This window comes from Mauremys reevesii, linkage group 1 (genome assembly GCF_016161935.1).
Source record: "Mauremys reevesii isolate NIE-2019 linkage group 1, ASM1616193v1, whole genome shotgun sequence".
NCBI lineage: Eukaryota > Metazoa > Chordata > Testudines > Geoemydidae > Mauremys > Mauremys reevesii.
Window position 1 is genome coordinate 230,800,024 of NC_052623.1, and position 24,400 is coordinate 230,824,423.

Genomic DNA, 24,400 nt, shown 5'->3' on the forward strand with positions numbered 1-24,400 from the left:
TTCTTCCTTTTTTGAGCAGCAAGAACCAATGGATTGGAAAAAGATAATAAGAAAGAAGAAAGAAGTCTGGGCAGTTTATTCACTGGAAAATAGTATGCTGCCTCTGCGCGCACACACACAGGTGTTGTAAGCTCTAGATCTATCTAGAAGGCAATATCTATTGCAGCCATGTCCAAATTTCCTCCGGCCTCTGAACATTTGTTGTAAAACTATACTTAGGTCAAAACCCTTAGGTAATTTGTATGTTTCTTTTTTTAAATACAATCCAAGAATCATGAACAAAACAAAACAAACAATGGAGGAAGGCAGTGAGTGTGGATCTGTAGAGGCAGTGTACTTTGACAACTTCAGTTTCAAGTGAGTAATTTTTCCTTCTCCTTTGGGAATCATCTCTGCGGCGGCCCAATCCTGGAAGGCAGAATGGCAGTAACAAACCTTAGATGAGGACTCAGGAATAGTTAAAGATTAAAAATACAGTGGGGGAACCAGTTTGGAGTACCTCAGGTCCAGACAGGATGTAACTAAAGACTGCAGTGTAATAAATGCTGGATGGATTTGTAAGACATCCTCTATTAGTTGACGTTTCAGTAAACTCTCCCAGTCAAAGTGGGCTAAAGTTTAAAGCCAGTAGAAAGTGGAGATGTCCCTTGAAGAGTGAACTCTTCTCAAGCACTTTATGAAGTGAGTAGTGGTCTATCACTGACATCCCATTTTGCTAGGAAACGCTTCCAAAAGCCAGAACTACTTGTCTGGATCCATATGATTGTGGACTTGAACAACAAGACACCACAGTGATGCAGGCCTATCATAAAACAATGCTATATACTTGACTATTTTTTTCAAAAAAGCTTAAAACTAACTAAAGAGTGACTACTGAAAACCTACTGCATCTAACAAATACTGTGGAGAAGGGTATAAAAAGATGCCATGATGGCTCAAAAAACTGCTGCCTGCAACAAAATGAAAGGAAGCGAGAGCAGACTTATATGGTTTTACAGCGTGAAATTCATACCGAATGACAAGATCTGAGAGAGAGTGAGTGCACTTGGACCCTGTAACGGGGTGAACACCCACTCCAGCCCAGAAGGGGTTGGAAAAGCCCTGCAGAGAGCTGGGGTTGGGCAAGGGAGTAAAACCCCAGCTGATTGGGGGAAGTGGCTGCAGCTGGGGCCATGCCCCAAACTAAGCAACTGGGCCTTATAAGAAGGCCAGGGAAGCCAGAGGGAGACAGGCCTGGCTGCTGGGGAAATACCCAGGGGACCTAGAGGGAAGCAGGGCTGGGGAAAGGCCTTAGGAGCTGGAAAGCCCTAGGCTGGCAACTCCGCAGGCTGCAGGGCCTAGTTCTAGGCCTCCTAGGTAGTGAGCTTGCAGGGGGGCAGCCGGAGGGTGGGTAAAGGCAGCCAGTCCAAACCCCTTGTTGCCTGTGATGATTGGCTGATAGACTGCAGTCTGCCCCAGGGAGCGGGGGCTAAACGGAGACTGGCAGTAGCCACGACTGAGGTGACGTGGGGATAGGGAGTGGAGGTTCCCCTGGGGTGGGGAAACCCAGAGAAAGACTGTGGGGTACTGCAGCAGGCAGAACCCTGAGATAAGTGCACCGGGATCCTAGGAGGGACATGGGGGCCAACGACAAGTGAATCACTAGCCTGCAGAGGGCACTCCTGGGTCGAAGAGCTAATTCCCGATGAAGACCAGTAGGAGGCGCCGCAGGGGTGAGTCTGTACTGTGCTACACACTCAATAGTTGCTGATTTCACAATGATTTTTGGAACTGTCGTGCCAGTGAATGAACTCCCAAGAGTGGGGGGCTGTGCAGAAGCAATTCTCGATGGAGAACTACCTGCTACAACAGTTATATTTGGCAATAAAAAAGAAAAGAGCGACACCCACACATTTTCCTCTCCCTCATATTAGCTTCCTTAATCTCCTGTAGAGACCTACTTATCCTGAGCAATAAAGAAAATGGGAAGAGATGGGTAAAATTGAGCTATTTTAAATCTAGGGATCAGAAAAAGCCACCGTGTTTGTAATAAACAAGACTGGAAATCTGATTAATAAATCCATAATAATTTTTGGACAAACTTTTAATTTATAGCGTTTTCAACCTTATCCACATGTAGGGCACTGAGGAAAAATATGACAAGACTAATATTACCATTCAGTCAAGACATTTACAGCAGACAAACAACAAAAAGTAAAAAAAAAAAGTGCTCTTTTAGTCCATGTTCAGTTCCTTATGCATTTCACTGTATAGCCTTCATTCATTTATATTGGATGCAGGGTTGGGGAGGGGAGTAGAGGTCCTTCCAGAGATTCAGTCCAAAATTGATTCAGGCTTGCCAAGTCCTTTGAAAGACGCACTCCCTCAAGCACAAATATAAAGACCAATTAAAAAAAAAACCCATCTAGCCGCAGGGAAGTAGCCATTCATTTTCCAGGACTAAGTACTGTATGTCCTAGCCATTTAGTTTTACCTTCTGAGCAACAATATCACACTGGTATTCATAAACTGATGAAATACTTTCAAGCACAGGGAGTACCATCTTAAGAATTTCTAATTAATCAAGTTGTTTCAACCATTAAGACATTTACTGGTTTGCCAATAAAATTACATGAGACTTTCCAAAATAATAAATTATAAATCATAGTTCTGCAAGGAGCTACACTACATGAACCCTCAGTAATCTGAACATATTCAGTTGTCTTGATTGCTCCGAGGTTTACTGGGGAGGACTACAGAGAAGTTCACATTTTTTCCATAAGTTATTTGGCTAAACATGTGTTCCAAAATATATTTTCTTCGTATATCTTAGTATATCTCACTTGTGGCTTGGCTGAGTGAAATACTGCAGCCTCAATTTTCCTGAAATACTTTCCCAGTGCTATGATCTTTGCATTTTGGTCCTTTTGCTCATGTCCAAGAGGAAGCAGATTTTATGTTGGTTCTTTTATTTATTTGCAGACATCAAAACTCTCTTCTCATCCCTAAATTACCTGCTGTGAGGAATATGGATGTGGCAGATTTAGGTTCTTTCCCTTAAAATTCAGGGTAAACTACTGTGAATTATTCACAATGCAGTATTGCAAATTTGACCCTACAATTTTAGAAAATGATAGGAGGAGATACTTTGCCTTCAGCAATCTGGGAGGGCTACTAAACTCAAACTATAATGTAGACCTGACTTTCCAGGGCTTCAACTTCAATTTTATTTCTATTAATTTCTTCATTACTGTCTTTTATTGGTGTAAGAAAAATTTTGCTCAATTGTTTCATCTATTTCTCTTGTGTTTTTCAAGTCTTAATATCTGAAGTTTCTATGTCCACCTTGCTTGTAATTAGGTTTGCAAATTTGTAAATTCATGACATTACTTTGCTTATATTATGAACTACACTGCTAAAAGACTGTCACACCCTCCGTACTTTATCCAAAATATTTTGGATAGCCTCTTCCTATGTCCCCATATTTTTTCTGGTCTTCCAAAGTTTCAAGGATAGGGGAGCAGGTAGACCTCTGATAGACACAGAGGGATACTCCCCATCTTCTTCCTGGCTGGGGGAGAAACAATCTCCCCACAACTTCATTACACTATTGAATTGTGTGGTGAGAGCTCCCTCTCCAGTTTCAAATCAATTTTAACTACCATAGGCTCCATAACATCCCCATTGCTTTTGTATTAAAAAAATGTAATTTTGAATCAAATTGCAGTGGGATAGTTTTCCTGTTCCTTTAGGTATTCTTTTCTGTGTTGACATCTACTAGAAATATAGTAAACCCTGTTTGCATGGAAGTTGCCAGTGTAAGATGCATATAGTGTACCAAAAATAGAACAAAAATACTGGAGTTAGGCCAGCATACATCTAGCCTACTGAGCATATGACTTCCTCACCCATAATGAATTTTCAATGTGTGGTACAAAGACCATGAGGCCACTGTGCAAACACTACAGTATCTCTGTAATCAAGACTCTACTTATTTTAGGAAGTAGAGCGTCTTCTTCCCATACTGCATTCCAAAAATAAAAAGAATACAGAGAAACTCTCTCCTGAATAAAATAGGTCTCTTTTATAAATCTGATTATCCACCTGGATAACACATGTTTGAAAACTGAAAATCTCAGGATACTTTACTAAACGGAAACAAACAGTCTCTTGGACTTACTAATACCTTACATCCTCTTGAGATACCATTACAGAAAAAGCCTGACATTCCCTTGGTGATGTAATATATCTCATTTATCCCTGTCAGACTTACGAGGCCTCAAGGTACAGTATCTCCAGTTTAATATAAAAATCTCAGTTGCCCAAGTGAATGTGTTCATGAAAACAAAGGGAGTGTTGATGATGTTTTAATGGTACTCACCCTCCCCAGAAAGGTCCTTTATCATGTTGAAACCAGGTTACATTTTAATAGTTGACTTAAGTGTGGAGAACTTTTACTTTAATTTACTATTTTTTATTTGGACACCAAATGATGCTGATCACCCCAACCAGCTTCCGAGACTGCTGTCAGAGCTATTAGCTGACAAGAATACATAAATAAAAAAAATGCCATATAAACTGAGAAGTAGACACTGATTTCAACTACAGACTCTACACCTCTCTCGAGGTCTGAAACATGGAGAGTAACAATTTAATATAAGTCAGTTGTGTTAAATAAATTTGCTTTTATTCAGTGGGTGTTCAATTTGCATAAAATTATTTAAAAACCCACACAAAACTTTCTTTATGACTCTATGAAAAGATTACTTTATTAATGGATCATTTGATGGTGTTGCCTGTGATAGCAGGGGACTGGTCTTGATGAGGTCCCTGCCAATCCTATGTCCCTTTCTGGCATTACCATTCAATAAATGTACACTTTTGTTTTCTTTTAGGTAACCTGCTTAGAAACTAAAGTGAGAATTTATACTAGATGATTCAGCATAAGAACATAAGAATGATCATACTGGGTCAGATCAATGGTCCATTTAGACCAGCATCCTGTCTTCCGACAGGATCTGGTTTCCAGATGCTTCAGAGGGAATAAATAGAATAGAGCCATTATTGAATGATCCATCCTGTTGTCCACTCTCACCTTCTGGAAGTCTGAGGTTTACAGACACCCAATGCATGGGGTCAGCTACCTGATCATCCTGGCTAATAGACACTGAGGACCCATCCTCCACAAATTGACCTAATTCTTTTTTGAACACAGTTATACTTTTGGCCTCCACAACATACCATGGCAATAAGTTCCAAAAGTTGACTCTGCTTGTGGGAAGAAGTACTTCTTTATGTTTGTTTTAAACTTGCTGCCTATTAAGTTCATTGGATGAACCCTCATTCTTGTGTTACATGAAGGGGTAAACACAATTTCACTATTCACTTTCCTCACACCATTCACGGTTTTACAGACCTCTATGACAATGTTTCCCAAACTTACAATACTTGCGTACCCCTTTTGAGACATTTGTCTTACTGGCGTACCCCTTCTCCGATGAAGATAATTTGGGAGGGGAGGGGTAGCCACATTTTTATAACACACTCCTAATTCATTTAATTCTGGATTAAATGTTTATTAGAAATAAATACAAAATTATACTGCATACAGTTGAAACAAAACCTTTAATAGAAAGAATAGTTACATATAGAAATAGTACTAGAAATAATTAAAATAATAGAAGCCAATCAACAGTCTGGCAGAACAGTGTATTTTATATATATATATATATATATATATATATATATATATATATATATAGCCACAGTATTATAACTAGTGCTTTCTTCACTAACCTAACCAAATATTTTAATTTCAGAATGATACGAATTCACTTATATATATATATATACTAGTTATAATACTGTGGCTATATATATAATACACTGTTCTGCCAGACTGTTGATTGGCTTCTATTATTTTAATTATTTCTAGTACTATTTCTATATGTAACTATTCTTTCTATTAAAGGTTTTGTTTCAACTGTATGCAGTATAATTTTGTATTTATTTCTAATAAACATTTAATCCAGAACTAAACGAATTAGGAGTGTGTTATAAAAATGTGGCTACCCCTCCCCTCCCAAATTATCTTCATCAGAGAAGGGGTACGCCAGTAAAACAAATGTCTCAAAAGGGGTACGCAAGTATTGTAAGTTTGGGAAACATTGTCATAGAGGTCTGTAAAACCGTGAATGGTGTGAGGAAAGTGAATAGTGAAATTGTGTTTACCCCTTCATGTAACACAAGAATGAGGGTTCACCCAATGAACTTAATAGGCAGCAAGTTTAAAAGTTTTTATATATATATATATAAGTGAATTCGTATCATTCTGAAATTAAAATATTTGGTTAGGTTAGTGAAGAAAGCACTAGTTATAATACTTACTATTTCGGTATTGAAAAATGTTCAGTACAAACCAAACTATTCAGTGCGAGGGATGCAACTGCTTTTGACCACACAATATCGCGGGGATATCTGGATCAATGTTTGTGATCTTAAGACGAAGATGGGGCTCCACGTCAATAAGATGATTTCGTTTTTTTGTTTTGATGCCAATCAGTGCAGAGAATCCAATCCCACCTCCAAATACGAGGTGGGAAAAGGCAGAAGATACTTGACAGCTTTGTCCGACAGAGCTGGATATTCAGAGCAACCAAAATGACGTCAGTGTATTTTGCTCAAATTTTAGTTTTCAGGAAGCTATCTGAAGCCAGCTCCAAGAGCTGTTCTTCTTCTGAAGCAGAGAGGTTATTTGGCAATGTTTGAACATTGATGATAAAAGGGTTCCTTATCCATTCAAAGGTGCTGTCCGGTTTAGGAAAATACTTACGGAGATCTTTCTGCAAGCTTTCCAAATGCTGCTTTATGGTTTGCAACACATCACTATCAAGTTCGTTAGTCAAGTTTATTACTAAGTCATGAAGAGATGGAAAGGAATCCAGTTCACGACGACCAAGACGTTTATGCCACAGTTTCAATTTTGGGACCATGGCGCTCACTTTGTCTTGAACATGGAATATGGATATGAATTTCCCTTGCAATGATAGATTGAGGTTGTTTAAATGAGCAAAGATATCTGCAATATATGCTAGTTTGCATAGCCATTTCCAGTTGTGTATACGGTCTCGCAGATTAAAGGTTTCATCTAAAAAAACTTGCAGTTCTTCTCGCAGCTCAAACAGGCGATTCAGAACTTTTCCATGCAAAAGCCAATGCACTTCAGTGTGAAATAGGAGTTGTGTGTAATCACTGCCCATCTCATCACAAAGCTGAGAAAACAGCCGGGAGTTCGGAGGGCGGCCTTTCACAAAACTGATTATTTTTCACAGCTTCATCCAGTACTTGCTTTAGATCGGCCTGCATGTTCTGGGTGGCGAGTGCTTCCCTGTGAGTGCAATAATGAGTTGATTTTGTTTCTGTCACAACTGCTTGAATACATGCAACAACTCCTTTCTTCAAACCAATCATGGCTCTGGCATCATCCGTGCTTATTCCAACACAACAACTCCAATCCAAGTCACTGTTTTTGATCAAGTCATCAATAACTTTAAAAATAGCTTCTCCAGTTGTATGTGTTGGCATAGGTTGGCAGAACAAAATATCATTGTGGACTTCATTATTCAGCTCGTATCTGACAAACAACAAAAGATTAGCTAAATTCACAACATCAGTGGATTCATCCGCTTGCAGTGCATAGTAGCGACTCTTTTGTACTCTTGACAATAATTACTGCTTTACATTTTCAGCCATATCTGTGATTCTACGATGAACAGTGTTATTTGAGAGGGGAACATGATCTATAGCTTTGCTAGCCTTGTCTACAGTCATCACTTGCACCGTTACTTTGGCTGCACGTTTTACTAACGTCTCGCCAATCACTTCAGCAGCTCCGGACTTTGCAATTAAGTATGCCACACTATATGAAGCTTCCAAAGCTTTCATATTTTCACCTCCCGTCACATTATGAATTGTTTTCTGGGACTTTTGGAGATCTTTGTGCCTATTTTCAAAGAATTCAACAGGTTTTCCCTTGTATTCTTTATGTTTGTTATCGAAATGGCGTTTTAGGTTGGATGGTTTCATACTTTCATTTGTGAGAGTCTCCTAACAAATCACACATAGTGGAACAGGCTCCACCTCATTGCCAGTCCACGAAAATCCCAGTTTAAGATATTCTTCAAAATATTTGCTGGCTTTTTTGTTTTTTTTTGCAGCTGATATGTTCAATAAGCTTGCAGATGGTTCACACGGTTCACTAATTTTCTCGTCACAATTGTCTGATGTAGCCATATCACTGCATTTTTCAACATAATTATCACTAACATTCGTATTTCTTTCAGAATTTTATTTTGTACATTTCAAACTTCCCGCTTTTAGCAAGCGATCCATTGTAAATGGGTTTAACAAAAACAAAAAAAGAAATTAGTTATTCACTTCTATCCATCAGTAGGACTTCTGCACATGCCACGACGGCACGTGTATTGCCTGAGCCACAGTAACACCGCACGCACAGTTTTCGTCGGCATGCCAGCCGATTTTTACTGGCACGCTACTGCCAGCTGGGGTCCCAGCCACTAGCCCAGCTCAGTCCGCTGCCAGCTAGGGTGAACGGGACCCCCGGCTGGCAGCGGGCTGAGTGGGACCGGCGGCCGGGACCCCGGCTGGCAGGAGCCGGCAGATGGAACCCTGGGCCGACACTGGGCTGAGCCACTCAGCCCGCCGCGGGTCTGGGGTTCTGTCCACCGGCCCTGCTCAGACGGCTGCCAGCCCCTTGAAACCCAGAGTCCTGGCCACCAGCTGCCGGCCTGGGTGAACAGGACCCCCGGCCGGCAGCGGGCTGAGCGGGACCGGCAGACAGAACCCCGGGCAGGCAGCCGGCTGAGCCGCTCAGCCCGCTGTGGGTCTGGGGTTCTGTCCGCTGGCCCTGCTCAGCCCACTGCCGGCCTGGGTGAACGGGACCCCCGGCTGGCAGCAGGCTGAGCGAGGCCGGCATCCGGGACCCGGCTGGTAGGAGCCGGCGGACGGAACCCCAGACCAGCAGTGGGCTAAGATGCTCAGCCTGCTGCGAGTCTGGGGTCCCGGCCGCCGGCCCCACTCAACCCGCTGCTGGCCCCTTGCTAGCGTACCCCTTGAAAACCTTTCACGAACCACCAGTGGGAAACACTGCTCTATGATATCCCACCTTTGTCATCTCTTTTCTAAACTGAACAATCCCAGTCTTTTAAAATCAGTCCTAACATGGAAGCTGTTCCATACACTAATAATTTTTGTTGGCTTTTTCTGTACTTTTTATTCCCAATTCTAATATATCTTTTTTAAGATGTGGCCACCAGAACTGCATGCCGTATTCAAGGTGTGGGCATACCATGGATTTATATAATGGCATTTTGATATTTTCTGTTGTATTATATATCCCCTTTCTAATGGTGTCTAACATTGTTAGCTTTTTTGACTGCCAATGGATATGGAGTAGATTTCTTCCAGAGAACTATCCACAATGACTCCAAGATCTCTTTCTTGAGTGGTAACAGCTAATTTAGACCCTATCATTTTGTATCTATAATTGGGATTATGTTTTCCAGTGTGCATTACTTTGCACTTATCAGCATTGAATTTCATCTGCCATTCTGTTGCGAATTCACCCCATTTTGTGAGATCCCTTTGTAACTCTTCACAGTCAGCTTTGGACATAACTATCTTGAGTTCAGCAGAAGTGGAATCCTAAGTGTTTTATTATTTCTATGTGAAAACTGCAGTGACGTTGTAGCTGAGTTTGGTTTTAGGATACAAGGGAGACAAGTTAGCGGGTGAGGTAATATCTTTTATTGAACCTACTTCTGCTGGTGGAAGGGACAAGCTTTTGAGCTAGATAGAGCTCTTCTTTAAGTGAAAAGTAGCAGTTTGAATAAATACAGTAACTGACTGACTTTATTTTAGGTTTTCTATGAAGTCTTTGAACTTTTCCAACTTCCTCTGAATTCTCTGAATACAATACTTCACACACTTTCAAAATAACAACTTTTGGATTTCCTATATAATAAACTATTTAATCTTCAGTTCCCCACTCAAAACAAATATGGACAGACACAAGGATCCAGGGCCTTGGTATATTTTTTCCTGAAGCCAGTAGTACAACTTTACCAACATAGTTGTACTCTTAAGACTCGAGGTTTCTATCCATACTGTATGATCCTCACCACTCAAATTTTACTTCATTAGATTTTCTGGAATTTTACAGATACTGCATTAGAGCTACTCCCCCTCATAGACAATCTAATACATCTTTCTTGTGTAGTTTCTACTTCAGTACTACAAGATCCCATTGATTTTTGGAGCATTCAAACATGTTTCAGAAATATCTTATGACAAGGTTCTTTTCCTTTGCCAGACATTCTAGTTAATCATTTTTGCTTCTAAGCATTTCACATTTGTATATATCTTCTCAGCGTTTAACTTGCCTGGCACTGACTGAAGTTTTTTTCTTGGTCCTGGGCAGTTTTAAGATAAAACTGAATTCCTGTTTTTCCACTGTTAATCCTGTGTTTACACCCAACTGCACAATCTCCTTGGTCTTCATGGCTAGTTGTGGAGTTTTCTGGGTTTTTGCTTCTATTGTCTTGCTCTGGGTTAACTTTCTGACACCAAAATTTGTTTCAGCCATTCTCTACTTTTAGGTGGATTTTTATCCCATGAGAAGTTTGGGAGATTTACAAATGTCTTCAGCTTCTTGCGTTGTTTTCAGTCATCACTGCTAGGGTCATGCTTCCATGCCATGGAGTCTCATTGCTACTCACCTTAAATACAGGCGATATCTAGAGTGGCTCTTTTTCTTCTATTTTTGCAGACTATTGTGCTAGAGCAGAAATGCTCCACCTCCTTTGACATGCTTCATTTCTCTTCCTTGTTGTAGTTTGCAGTTTGGACCATTTATTCATATTAAATTACAATACAATAAAAATCTCTATGGCTATATGTATCTAGGTTTTTCATATCGCATTCACCACCAGGATATTTGAACACCTTCCAAATTTATGAAAAAGTGTACTCAAATATATTTGTATTTCTGAACAGATAGGAAATGTTATTTCTTTCCCTTGCTATTAAATTTCAGAAAGCTAAGCAAAAGAAGTGGGTTTGTCAGTGATATTCATGCTGATCTTTCCTAGTATCGAGTTCTAGATATATGTGCCAGTCACAGAGAAAGTTCTGTCTCCTCCACTTACAAGTTTCACTCTTGAGGCTGACAGTTCCATTGTTCCAAAGGAAGGTAGCTCCTGGGGGAAGTCAACATCACACCAAGTGAGGCAGTATCTAAGATATCTTAGATGAATTCTTGGTAGGCTTTGAAGAGAAGGACTAAAACTTTGAATTGACCCAGTGTTCATTACGAATGAAAAGAGGCAGAGTGCTTTGGTACTATACCCTGAGCAGCCTGTAACCAAATAGAGGTGATGTTTTTTGTTTATTTTATCAAGCTCAGCAGTTTCTTTCCAGGATACAAAGCATAATAATAAAATCAAGCCTGGAGGTGATGATCCCGAATCAATGAGGACGGAAGCGTGTGAAGCAACATTCAACATAAATATTCTCTCTATATTGAAAAGATTTAAGGATGCCCTTACTTTATAACAGAGTGTAAACAATTAAATCATATGCCAGTTGTCATAATTTCTTTATCTAGGTCAGGGGCAGGCAAACTTTTGGCCTGAGGGCCACATCGGGTTTCCAAAATTGAATGGAGGGCCGGTTAGGGGAGGCTGTGCCTCTCCAAACAGCCAGGCATGGCCCAGCCCCCAATCCCTATCCGACCCCCGCTGCTTCTCACCCCCTGACAGCCCTCCGGGGACTCCTACCCCATTCATCACTGCCTGCTCCCTGTCCACTGTCCACTCCCGGATCCCTCCCACTGCCCCCCGCCAGCCCATCCAACCCCCCCTCTCCTTCCTGACTGCCCCCCCAGGAGTCCTGCCCCCATTCAACCACTAATGTTCCCTGCCCTCTGACCACCCCACCCCTATTTACACTCCCATCCCCTGACCACCACCCCGAACTCCCCTGCCCTCTTACCGCGCTGCCTGGAGCGCCGCCCAGAGCACTGGGTCAGGCCGCGGCTCTTCAGCTGCACTGCCCGGCCACCCAGAGCATTGTGCCAGCAGCACAGTGAGCTGAGGCTGCAGGGGAGGGGAAGCAGCGGGGCAGGAGCCAGGGGCTAGTCTCTCGGGCCAGGAGCTCAGGGACCAGGCTGGATGTGGCCCGCAGGCCGTAGTTTGCCCACCTCTAATCTAGGTGCTCACAGATTGTTTGTGTGTTTTACTTTTTACTATCTTTGAAATGACTTATATCCTTTGTAAACAGCAATTGCAAGAAAATAAAACTTAGCTTGTATCCGCCGAAAAAATAAAGCATAATGATGGAATAATTAGAATATCAAATACGGGTCTGCTTCGGAAGCCTGTACTCAGACACATAATGTTAGCAGACTAATTGCCTGTCCTAGTAGGTAATCTGCAAGATGTGCCAGATCTACCACTTGACTTTCAGTTTACCAATATGATAAACTAAAGCTCCATCCAACATCTACTGATTATAAACTGTCAATTTATGTGTGACACACCCAGATTAATTCAGCAGGAAAAATATTTTAGTTTGACTTCCAGAATTTAATTATAGTGACATCTTATTTACTAGTGTTGTTTATCCAAACACATACAAATTATGTACATATAATACAGGAATCACTTTATTTACCAGTTTATTTAATAGCATAGCACATAATTTTGCACAACTTTAGGGCAGGAAATGAAGAAGAATACGGTATCCAGTTAAACTGAAGGAGAAGAATGTATGTAGGGAAAATGCAGCCTGTTTCTTAACACATGTTCTGTAGACTTGCTAAGTATGTCTATCACACTTTAAAAGCTAATGTTTTTGTTTTTGCTTATGAAGGGTTTACAAAATCATGCTAAAAAGTTAGAAATTCAACATCTGAATTAAATTCATTTTGCTCAAAGCTATTCTTTGGACATTTTGGACTAATATTAAAATAGGATGCCAAAAATCCAGTAGATTTCTTGGCTGCTTACTGAAAAAAAAAGAGTCCGTTATAATGGACGAGACAACATGGATTTTGGAAGAATGTATAACCATTATTGCAACATATTTAATTTGTAGTTGCTATTATCTCCTTTAAAGCACGGTTGGAAAAGACTCTGTTTCAACTTGTATAAGTAATGCATACTCAACCCTCATCGGAGCATTAATATCACTTAAGAATTTCTCTAGAAAAGTCTCACTATTCACTGTTTTTTTCATCCATCAATTGCTTTCTCTGTCTTCATTCTATATGGTATCTTAGAATAATTGGTGTATAAATAACGAGACACTGGAATTCTAACTCATTGTAAAAGAAAGAAATTTGATGTTGAATTCTAAGTATAAATAAAAGATACTTCATGTCCTGAGAATACAAAAGACAGACATATTTATGGTAATTAATATGCTGTTAAAGTGCCTAGAACCCTTTACATGTTTTGATAAAAACTGAATGTTTACATTTTTAAAGGAGCTAACTAAACATTATGTAGTCATTCAGAGAAGTTTAAACATGGCTTTTGAAACAATAAAAAACACAAACAGCTCTATGAAAAGGTAAAATGTACTCACTTGACTGGTTTTTCTTTGCTCTTGCACAGCCTCCTGAACAGCCTGAGCAATCTTTTCTTTGTCTTTGACACATTCGGCCTGCCATATTTCTCTTTCTTTTGCATGAACTTTCTCCATGTTTCTCCTTTCCTCTTCGACTGCTTTTAAAATGGCCTCTTGCATTACTTCTTTTTCAATCTTTGAAACAAATAAAGCAAAAGTGAATGACAAAAAATACTGAATGCCTGAATCAATTAGAATCACTTCATTTAGAAGGATTGGCAGGCTTACACTATATAAGAACAGATATTTTCACTTCTATATCACTAGTGCATATCTGGGCTTAGGAATGTAATGCCCTCCAAAATATTACCATGGCTATTTGTTAGTTAATAAAAAATGAGTTGCTGATTGGAGAACTTTGGTAGCAGTTTCCATTCAGCCTGCGCATGCGCTGCTTCCCGTGCTCTGCCATGAAGCTAGCCAGCGTGCACAGGTGAACCCTCCTCAGTTCCTTCTCTACCACAGAGTCAATGACAAGAAACTCAGAAATAGAGGGGAGGAAGGTGGGGAGGAGCACCCATAGGGAGACACATCTCGAAGAACAATCATTACTGCACAAAGTGAGTAACTTCCTCTTCTTTGAGTAGTGTCCCTATAAGTGTTCCGCTGTAGGTGACTCCTGAGCAGTGCTCCCCACCGGAGATTGGGGCTTTGGAGTTGAGTCTGTCATAGATGATAATACTGAAACTGTCATCTAGGGTAGAGTCCCCCGGGATGGCATAGTGTTCTGTGAAGGTATCTGCAGATGCCCAGGTAGCTGCTCTGTAGATTTCTGATATAGGAATACCCTTGGAGAAGGCGACTGCCGAGGAGACCAATCTCATAGAATGAGTGCATATTGAAGATGGGAGTGTTGCGCTGTGAATTGGGCATCATAGTTTGATACGGTTAGATACCCATTTGGAGAGTCTTTGAGCTGAAATCAATGTGCCTTTTAACCTATCTGCAATGGAGAGTCTCAGAGGTTTTCTAAAAATTCTTGTCCTGTCCTCACGTCGGGTATATGGAGGATGGCTTCCCTATTATCCTGATGAAGTTTGGGATAAACGGTCGGAAGGTGAATGATTTGGTTCATGTGAAATGTGGAAGCCACCTTGCAACTTCGGATGTAGTCTAAGCGTGACTTTGCCCGGGAAGAACACTGTGAAGGGTGAATGCTCTGTCAGAGCTGCTATCTCCTTTTTCCTTCTTGCAGAGGTGATGGCGATCAGGAATGCTGTTCTCATGGAAAGGTGAGTTGAAGAACAAGAGGCCATGGGTTCAAATGGTAATCTGGTCAGTCCTTTTAACACTAGGTTGAGATCCCATTGTGTGGGGAGGCTGCCTGGGTTGAGGAAACACATTAACTATGCCTTTGAGAAACCTCTTTGTAGTCGGGTGGGAAAAATTGAGTACCCTTCTATCTGCTGGTAGAAGGTCGCAACTGCTGCTAAGTGTACTTTTAGCAAGTAAATAGAGAGTCCCGATTTCTTGAGAGTCAACAGATAATCTAGGATTACAAGTAGAGGGGCTATATCTAGGGTGACACCTTAGCGCTGGCACCAGATTCGAAATCTTGTCTCCGTCTGGTAGGTGGGTACAACAGGTAGCTACTTTTCTACTATGTAGTAACACTTTCTGAACGTCCTCAGATCTGCAGTATTCTCAGGTTGAGATGGTGAGTGCGCCTCTCATTCTGTGATAGAAGATAAGGAGTGATTGGAAGAGTCATTGGTGGACATAGCTCCAGTTGTGACAGGTAAGGATACCATGTCTTTCTGGGACAGGTGAGAGCAATCAGTATGATGTTTGATTTTTCTTTATTTTCCAAGAGAACTTTCAGTAATAGAGGGAAAGGGGTGAAGAAAGCCCTTGTCCCACAAGAGGAAGAGAGTGTCTTCCATGATGTGCATCCAATCCCTGCTCTGGAGCAGTACTGTGGACATTTTTTGTTCTGGTAAGTGGCTAACAAGTTTATTGTCTGTGGCCCCCATTGTCAGAATGTGTCGTGGAGTATCATCAAATCTCCCATTTGGGGTCATGTGGTAATTTGTGGTTAAACTATCCACTGTCATGTTGTGCACTTCTGGTACATAGGCTGCTGATATTGTGATATTGTGGGAAATGCACCAGTTCCATAGCTTTAGTGCTTCCACACCTGGAGAGGGTGATCTGTTGCCTTCTTGTTGGTTTATGTAATATAGGCAGGCCGTATTGTCCATCATGAATTTTGTATGTGTGCCTTTGATCAGCGGGAGAAAGTGAGCACACACATTTCTGGCCACTTGCAGTTCAAGTAGATTAATGTGAAGGCACATCTCTGATGGAGACCATTTGCCCTGCAGTGTGAGATCATCGAGATGTATGCCCCATCCTACGACGGATGCATTGGTGGTCAGAAGTAATGATGGGGAAAGCCAAACAAATGGGATTCCCATGCAGTTGTTTTTGGGTCTTTCCACCAATCTAATGATTGTTTGACCTTGATAGGCATCAATAGTAGTTTGTTTATGTTGTCACTGTTTGGTCTGTAAACCGAACCATGGTTGAAGGCATCTCCCGTGCAGTCTGGCATGATCTATAGCCAATGTGCCCACGGCCATATGCCCCAGAAGTTAGAGACAGTGTCTGGTCAAAATTTGTGGGCTGGATTGCACTGTCTCTAGAAGCATGGAAAGACTGAGGAATCTGTGATGTGGGAGGAGCACCCTCACATTAAAGAGTCCAAGTCAGCTCCTATGAATTCTAGCCTCTGTACAAGAGTTAATGTTGATTTTTGTGCATTGATTTGAAGGCCCAGATTCTAGAATAGATCCAGTGCAGTATGGTGATTCATTGGGCTTTGGCAAAGGAATATGCTCTGAGAAGACAATCATCCAGGTCAGGATAAATCATGATGCCCTGGGAGTGTAAATGGGCCACCACTACTGAAAGGACCTTAGAGAATACTCTGGGGACCAATGAGAGGCCAAAAGGCAGCGCCAGTAGTGGTCTTGGTCTAGCGTAAACCTGAGGTATCATCTATGACTCAGTATGATTGAGATGTGGAAATATGCATCTTGAAGGTCAAGGGCTGAGAACGAGTCTCCTTTTTCTAACGCTGGAATAATTATTGCTATTGTGACCATCTTGAACTTCTGAGCCTTGACAAATTTGTTGAGTACTCCGAGATCTAGTATGGGTCTACAATCTCCTTTTTTCTTAGGTATCAGGAAGTAGAGAGAGTAGATATGCCTCTTAGATGTGTGTGCACTGGCTATATAGTTCCTCTCCTAATAGGCTCTCATGAAAAGGGTCTCTGAAGAAGGACGGGGAAGGTAAAATGCATGGAGTACGGTACCTATCTCGAATGATCTCCAACAACCACTTGTTATCCACTCTCAGGTGCTGCGGAATGGGGTGAGATAGTATCCAAAGGGAGGGGTGAGGTTTTCCAGGATCAGGTGATGTTGAGGAGACTGTTCTATGGGCACTTTGACCAACCTGTCAAAACTGTTGCTTTGAGGTGGAAGGTTGAGAGGAAGTGGGTTACGAACACAATGGTTTCCACCTAGGGAACCTGGACTTCTTCCTCTGAGGTTCATATGACCTCTGAGATGGATATTGTGATGAGTGGGGTTTAAATGATGGCTGAAGGCTATATTTTCTCTTAAATTCAGGTGTGAAGATCCTGAGAGATTGAAGAGTAGCCCTGGAGTCTTTTAAGGTGTGGAGGGAGGTGTCAGTCTTTTCCACAAACAGCTTTGTCCCTTTAAAAGGAAAGGAAGGGCCTGTTCAGTCGTTTGAACCTCATTTTGGGCAGCTGGATAGGTGAAACCAAGAATCTCGTTTTATTATGATGGCAGTCAAGATGAAACATGCCGCTGTGTCAGCTGCATCAATTGCAGACTGGAGAGATGCTTTAGCCACCAGTTGGATTTCGTTGACACTGGCCTTCAATTGTTCCTTATGAGAATCTGGGAGCTACTCCATAAAGGAGTTCAGTTTTAAGTAATTCTGATAATTGTATTTTACCAGTAAGGCTTCACTGTTTGCAACGCAGAACTGGACAGACGTTAAGGAGCATGTTTTCCTGCCAAAAAGATCCCGACACTTCCAGGTCCAATAATAGGGGGTGAATTTAAATTGGTGTTGGCGGCCCTTTGAGTTGACTGCATCCACTAGGATCAACTGGGAGGTGGGTGGGAGAAGAGAAACTCCATGTCTTTCACCAGCACACAATACTTTTTCTCAGCCCGCTTACATGTTGGTGAGACCAACGTGGGGGTCTGCCATATGATTTTGGCTGAGTTCATGTCAAAGGGCTCCCGCCAGATGCAAAAGCTATTTAAGGCAGGAGAGCAACATCATTGTGGTTCTTCGCTAACTCCCTGCCCAAAAGAGACTCTGGGAAACATCTGAGGAACAAAGACTGAACTGGGTGTGGACGTGCTGGACCCAGGCTAAACAGGTTTTTTAATCTGTGAAAGGAACACCTGGGGTTTTAAAGCTGTTAGCAAGCACAGCTGGCCACTTAAGAATCTCTGAGGCCTCCTTGAATCATCATTTAGGGTGAGAATCTGATAATATACTAAAGAGATTGGATATGAGTAAGTTTAGATTGTGTTTTTGTTGATTTGTTAGGTAATCTGCTTTGATCTGTGTGTATCCCTTATAATCACTTAAAAATCTTTTGTAGTTAATATATTTGTTTTTGTTTTATCAGAAACCAGTGTGTGGGAGTCATAACTTGGGACAAAAAGCTGTTGTATATTTCCTCTCCACATTGAGGGAGGGGGCAAATTCCATAAGTTTATACTGTACAGATCTCTTTGCAGCATAAGATGGTATAATTTTAGGTTTACACTCCAGAGGGGGGTGTGCACTTGAGCAGCTGGGCAGTTCCTTAGCTGTAACTGCCTCGTGCAGAGCTGATCACAGCAGTTTGTATGTACTGAAGCTGGGTGTGTCCCTACCTGTATGTGTGCTGGAGCCTGGGAGAGGGCTTGGCAGGCTGGTCACAGCAGTACAGTGTAAAGGAAGCCCAGTCTGGTGGGTTAAGGGGGGCTCAGTGGTACCCCATTTCCAGGTTGCACCCCAGGGGGAACCCATCACAGGGAGGGCTACTCTGAATGAGGCAGAAGAATGTAAAATGTTCACTAGCTTGTGGTGTGACTTGGTCATTTCCTGTAGTAGTATCTGTAGTGCCTCTGCCATCCACTGTGCCAGGTCCTGAAACATTTTAAAGTCATCTGCCATTGATTGCAGAGGGGGCATCACCATCTCATCGGGTGATGATGGTGAGAAATGGGCCTGACGGGTAACTTCCTCCTCAACTTCAGCCTCTTGCTCTCCCCTTGTTTGTTTAGGGGGGGTCAGATACTCTCGAAGCAGCAGCTGAAGGAGGGTGTCTCCTTGGTTGCGGATAGGCTACACTTAGAACTATGGTAGGCATATTCTTTTTGAGCGTGACAGTGATCCCAGTATAGCCATTGTGAGGGTGGGAAGGAGCCCGGTGGTTGTTTCCACAGCGGTCCAAACCAGGGAGGCTATGGATCAGGAGAATGATATGGGTGTGATCCATAGTGAATGTGGGCACCGTACGGTGGGTGAGAAGAGCAATGGGAGACTGTGTCCTCTTGCTCACTTTCTGAATCTGAGGATGAAAAGGGTGGTGAATGACAAGAGGTCGTCAGAGCCAAAGTTCCAAGTGAACTCAGTACCGGTCCCAAGTACTGAGCAGAGGCATACAGAGTGTGTCAGACATCAAAAGATCTGTTGTGTACTGGAAGGTGTCAATACCAGTGGTGGTGGTCAGTGCTGAGGTGCCTGTTCTGAAGGAGTCAGTGATGTGGACCTGATAGTATGCAGATTGTTGGTGCCACAAGCGATACCAATGCCAATGTCTGTGCTGCAGGAGCCTTCCCCTGAGAGTTCCTTTCCTGTTCCCATTGGTTCCTTAAGCAACCCAGCATGCTCTATTGGGACAGTACTGTGAAAGCCTTGGGTTCTGGATTTAGATGGCTTTGGTGCCGTCCATACTGATGATACTGATTGAGCCGGAGATCATTTTCAGCTTGACCAGGGCTAACTGTGGAGATTCATGGCCCTTTTTCTTAGAGGCCTTACGTGAGTGGCTCATGGACATCTCCTTGGGCTCACCTCCCTTTGAAGTAGAAGATTGTGGTGAGGTTTCTCACTGTCCAGAGGACCGCTAAAGGGCTGCCTCCATGAGTAGGACTTTGAGCCTCAGTTCTCTGTCTTTTCTGGATCTGGGCTTCAGTTGCTGGACCAAACCACACTTCAGTTGGATATGTTTCTCTCCTGGCCAGCAGTAACACTGAGTGTCCATCAGTCACTGGGATAGATTCCTTGCAACTGAGACACTTCTTGAAGCCCAGGGAGCCGGGCCCTGTCCGGGGGTGGTGGTCCCCTGACCGGGGTTGAAAAAAGAACCAAGTCCTTTTCTCCTTTCCTTCCTCCTTTTTTTTTTTTTTTTTTTATAAAGGCAACAGCCAAATAAAAGATAAATGAAGAAGAAAAGAAAAGCTTCAAACGGGGCTAACGGGTAACAGTTCTAAAGAGGTTAACAATCTGCTAACGAACAGCTAAAGCACTGTCTCTAGCCAGGAGTGATTGAGAATGAACTGAAGAGGGTTCACCCATGCACTCTGGCTAATCTCGTGGCACAGCCCAGGAAACAGCGCATGCACAGGCTGGACGGACACTGCTACCAAACTTCTCCAATCAGCAGCAGAGGGATGGACACACACACCTACAGTGGAACAATCATAGAGACATTTACAGTAGAGCACCCATAGGGATACTACTTGAAGAAGAACGAGGACTAAACAAGCCTCTCAACACCAGAGGCGGTGTCTCCAGGCCAGGGTTGAGGCACATTAGTAGGGTAATGTGGAAGAAGCTTGCATATGCATGTTTGTTCTGTGGTTAAATATAACACTTCCATTTTTTCCAACTTATTATTAACTTTAAAATAATTTAAAGATAAAATAAATATATCTTTCCCTATAAGTATGAAGAAAAAGAAGTGGCCTAAGAGTGGGATAAAGGCACAGGTGTTCAAGAGAGTCTTATTAACCTTCCAGACCCAAACATTAAGTTCCACAGCCTTGAGATTCAAGAGAGTTGACAACTAGCCAGAGGTATACCACTGTCAACCAGAAGGCAAATTACATATGTGGATCACAGTTTTCATTGGAGAAAACCAGATATTTTTGATCCTGTAATAGAGTGGGGCCAAATCAATTGTGCCTGTTTGTTTCTTGACATATGGTGTTACAGATTTCCCCAGAGTCTTAAAAGATAGGTATGGTAATTATTTTGTACATAATGTTACCTGACTTTTGTGCTAGATTATATACCAAGATTTGATATGCAAATATAGCCTAGAGATTATCACCTAATTTCCTTATCGAATAATAATTTTACTGTGTCCAAGGCATTCATGAATGAAAAGCACTAAACAAATCAGACAGAAAAAGTGAAATTTAAACTTTTTATTAAAAACAATATATATTGAATCACATAGGACAGTTTACATTGATTAAATTTAATTGAATGAAATATGTTGTCAATACTTTAACAATTTTCTACTAAGGATACATGATACGTGTTAGACTATTAACTCACACATACTTAGGTTTTTCTTCTGGAAATGACCTTTCAGTTGTCAAATATTAAATAAAACACAATGTTAAGTGTCTTGACAAATGCAATGATGACTCTGGTATCTATTCTTGAAATAGAAAACAGAACACCAGTGCGGTCAGCTGGAGACAATGAAAACAGATTGTTTTGTTTAGATACCACAAATAACTACACTGTAATGACCCAAGGACTCAACATTATGAAAAAGGCAAATTAATACTAGTGCTATTTTCATTAGTAGAATATGAGAGATTACATTTTGCATCAGCAGTTAGTAGATTTCCATGATAGCCTCTAAATCTCGTAGGAGTCCTCATGATTTGTATAATTATGACCCTTTTTAAACATGGTTGAAATGATATATATAGTGGAACTGGACTTTCATGGATCTAGTTTTTGAATCAGAGTCCAATTCCTGAACACGACACTCTTGAATGAAACGCGTGGTATTTATGTTGTATATCCACTATTTAACTAGAATTACCTTAGCAGCAGCTGCTAAAGCCTCTTTACTTCTATTCTGTTGTTCCTCCAAACATTTTTCCAGTGCTTCCTGCAAATAATATGTAAAATAAAGTTGTAACACAGCATATGAGGAGTGGATAGAATTTGGTTCAAACACTCAAAATATTTAGAACCTGACCACACTCCCATTAAAGTAAACGGCAAAGCTCCTATTGACTTCAGTAGTATAGGATCAAGCACTTGATGTATTCAAAGCATTACCTTATGTTTTTGTGATTGTTGCATCAAGGCTGCTTCTACTTTTTCTGCTAACACTTCTTTCTCTGTATCCAGCATGTCAAGAAGTCTCTGATGCTATAAGAGAAAATAATCGTATTATTGCAACTATACCCTCGTAGTACCACAAGGAAAAGGAGTTCGTGAAATACTGTTAACTAGACATGAATTTTGCTTATATGACCAGTGGAAAAACTAGAATTGGTTAAACTACATACAGATTAGTTCCTTAATACCAGCAATAATGAAGAGCACTGCAAGTAACATGAGATATATCTGATAAATTAATAATTTTCTATTTTTCCTCTTATGTACACAAAATAAAATACAAATTATATTAATAAATTGGGTTGTGCTACCCAAATAATAAATTATTCTTACAAAACCTATGAAATTACTTAACGAATATTCATTTAAATATATATGTGGAATTTAACAAAGTGTGGATGTACTAACTTTAATTTGAATATACATCTATGTGAAAGAGAGCAACTATAAATACTCATATCTATACAACCAATTTAGACACCATACAGTTTTAAGGTCAGAAGATGAGAGCAAAAATTGCAGCTTTACTCCAATTTTCTTGTAATTTAAAACATTTTTCAAGGAGACAGTGAATGCTGACAATAAGTGACCAAGTACTTTATGTCTGCTTATATAATCTGTCATCACTGTTTCTAATTATAATCCTTTCATCTGGTTTTTTTTCCCCAAGAAACCAAGTAAAGCATGCACAAGATGCGGTTTGCCTTTTAAAAAGTCTGAGCTGTGATGGGAATCTAAAAGTTATTAATGGAAAGTATTGATGCCATGTGTATTTGTCAAGACAACTGGCTAGCAAATCAGTAAACCTTAGCACATGCTGTTTAAGTGATGATTATAGTAACTTGAAATCACATGTACAGTATCAGTAAAAAACAAGATTTCATAAGATCAAAAACAAATACATAAAATAAATTTATAACAATACACTAGTTAAAATATTGATTATAAAGCCCTCACCTTGCAAACACATAAGCACATGCTTACCTTTAAGCATGAATAGTCCTTTTGACTACATATTCTAAAATGTATTATTCTACAGCATGAAATCTACTATGCTTTATTTATGAGTTTCTCTAATACCATCCTGTATGTGAAATCTATTTTCAAACTGCAATGGTTTTATGAGACTTTTTATATCTGGAGAAGAGAATACAAAAATGTAGACTGCTTTACAAAACAAAATAAAATACAATTTCTGCAGCACAAACACTCAAGAAGGCATTTCTTTGTCAACTTACTTAAAACAGTTCTTTTTGGGTGAAGCAGACATTTAAATGGGAAACACTTGTCCCAGCAGTGAAATTCACAAAGATTATATTTAATGTATAGAATCATAAAAATGTAGGACCAGAAGGGACTCATATGGTCATCTAATCCAGTCATCTGCACAGAAACAGGATTACACAATATCTGGACCATCCCTGAGAGGTATTTTTCTAACTTGTTCTTTAAAACCTCCAATGACAGAGATTCCACGACCTCCCTATGTAATTTATAGATATATGATGTGTATTCTAACTTTCACTGTAGGGTCACATTTTCAGATATTATCGCCAGGCTATCTTAAAATATTACTTTTTATTTTTTCCAATATCAAAGGCTCAGTATTCAAAATGAAACAATAAGTAGATTTTGTTTATGAGTGTGATGGGGTATACAAACTCCAGCCTGGGTGACAAGGGGTTAAAGAGCTGCTCTGGGCTCAGCCAGCACTGCCCTGCCACACCTGCAAGAGACGTACAGATAAGAGGAGGAGTAAAAGGGAGTAGAACAGCTCACTTGTGGGAAGGCCAGGGAAAAGATAGGACCTTTACCTTGCAGCTGCTGAGGAAAGGCCTGAGGGAGCAAGATCTTCCCCATCAGCGACTATCTGAAGGTCCCTCTCTGAGGGAAGGTAAGACCCGCTTCTGATAGACCCAAAAAGGAAGGCATTTTCTCTTTCCACATTTTAACCCAGTTTATTTGTGTTGGTTTTGTTTATAGATTACCCCTGAAGGGGACAGAGTTGTAATTGACCTAGCTGGAAGGCCCAGGCCTGAGAGGATGCAACCACCACCCCTAGGTGGAGAGAGAACACCATGCCCAGCCACAAAGACGTGCCAAGTGGTGAGCTGATCCCCTCCACTCTTTTCTGGTATAGATTGCGAGCTCTGGGCAATGGCAGGGTGGTGGGAAGTGGCCCAGGGAAGGCAACCTTAAGGCACTCCTGGGTGTCAGACCCTTTTGTCACTCTAACAGGGCCCTGGGCTGGAGTCCGGTGGAGTGGGAGGGCCTGGGTTCCTCTACCAAAAGCCCC

The 24,400-nt window shown here is 41.2% G+C and overlaps 1 protein-coding gene across 12 annotated transcripts in view; it reads right to left on the reverse strand.

The window, feature by feature from the left end:
• The window catches only part of CCDC91 (coiled-coil domain containing 91), a 345,954-nt gene that overhangs the window by 99,021 nt on the left and 222,533 nt on the right, over positions 1 to 24,400 (reverse strand). For all 12 annotated transcript variants that reach the window (XR_005588369.1, XR_005588368.1, XM_039500870.1 and 9 more), the window contains 3 exons: positions 22,042 to 22,134; positions 21,800 to 21,868; positions 13,645 to 13,821 (listed from right to left, as the gene is read on the reverse strand). Coding sequence is in view for 10 of the 12 variants with exons in the window: in XM_039500870.1 (XP_039356804.1) it covers positions 13,645 to 13,821; positions 21,800 to 21,868; positions 22,042 to 22,134 (339 nt within the window). In the remaining 2 variants the exon portion in view is untranslated. The remainder of the gene's footprint in view (positions 1 to 13,644; positions 13,822 to 21,799; positions 21,869 to 22,041; positions 22,135 to 24,400) is intronic.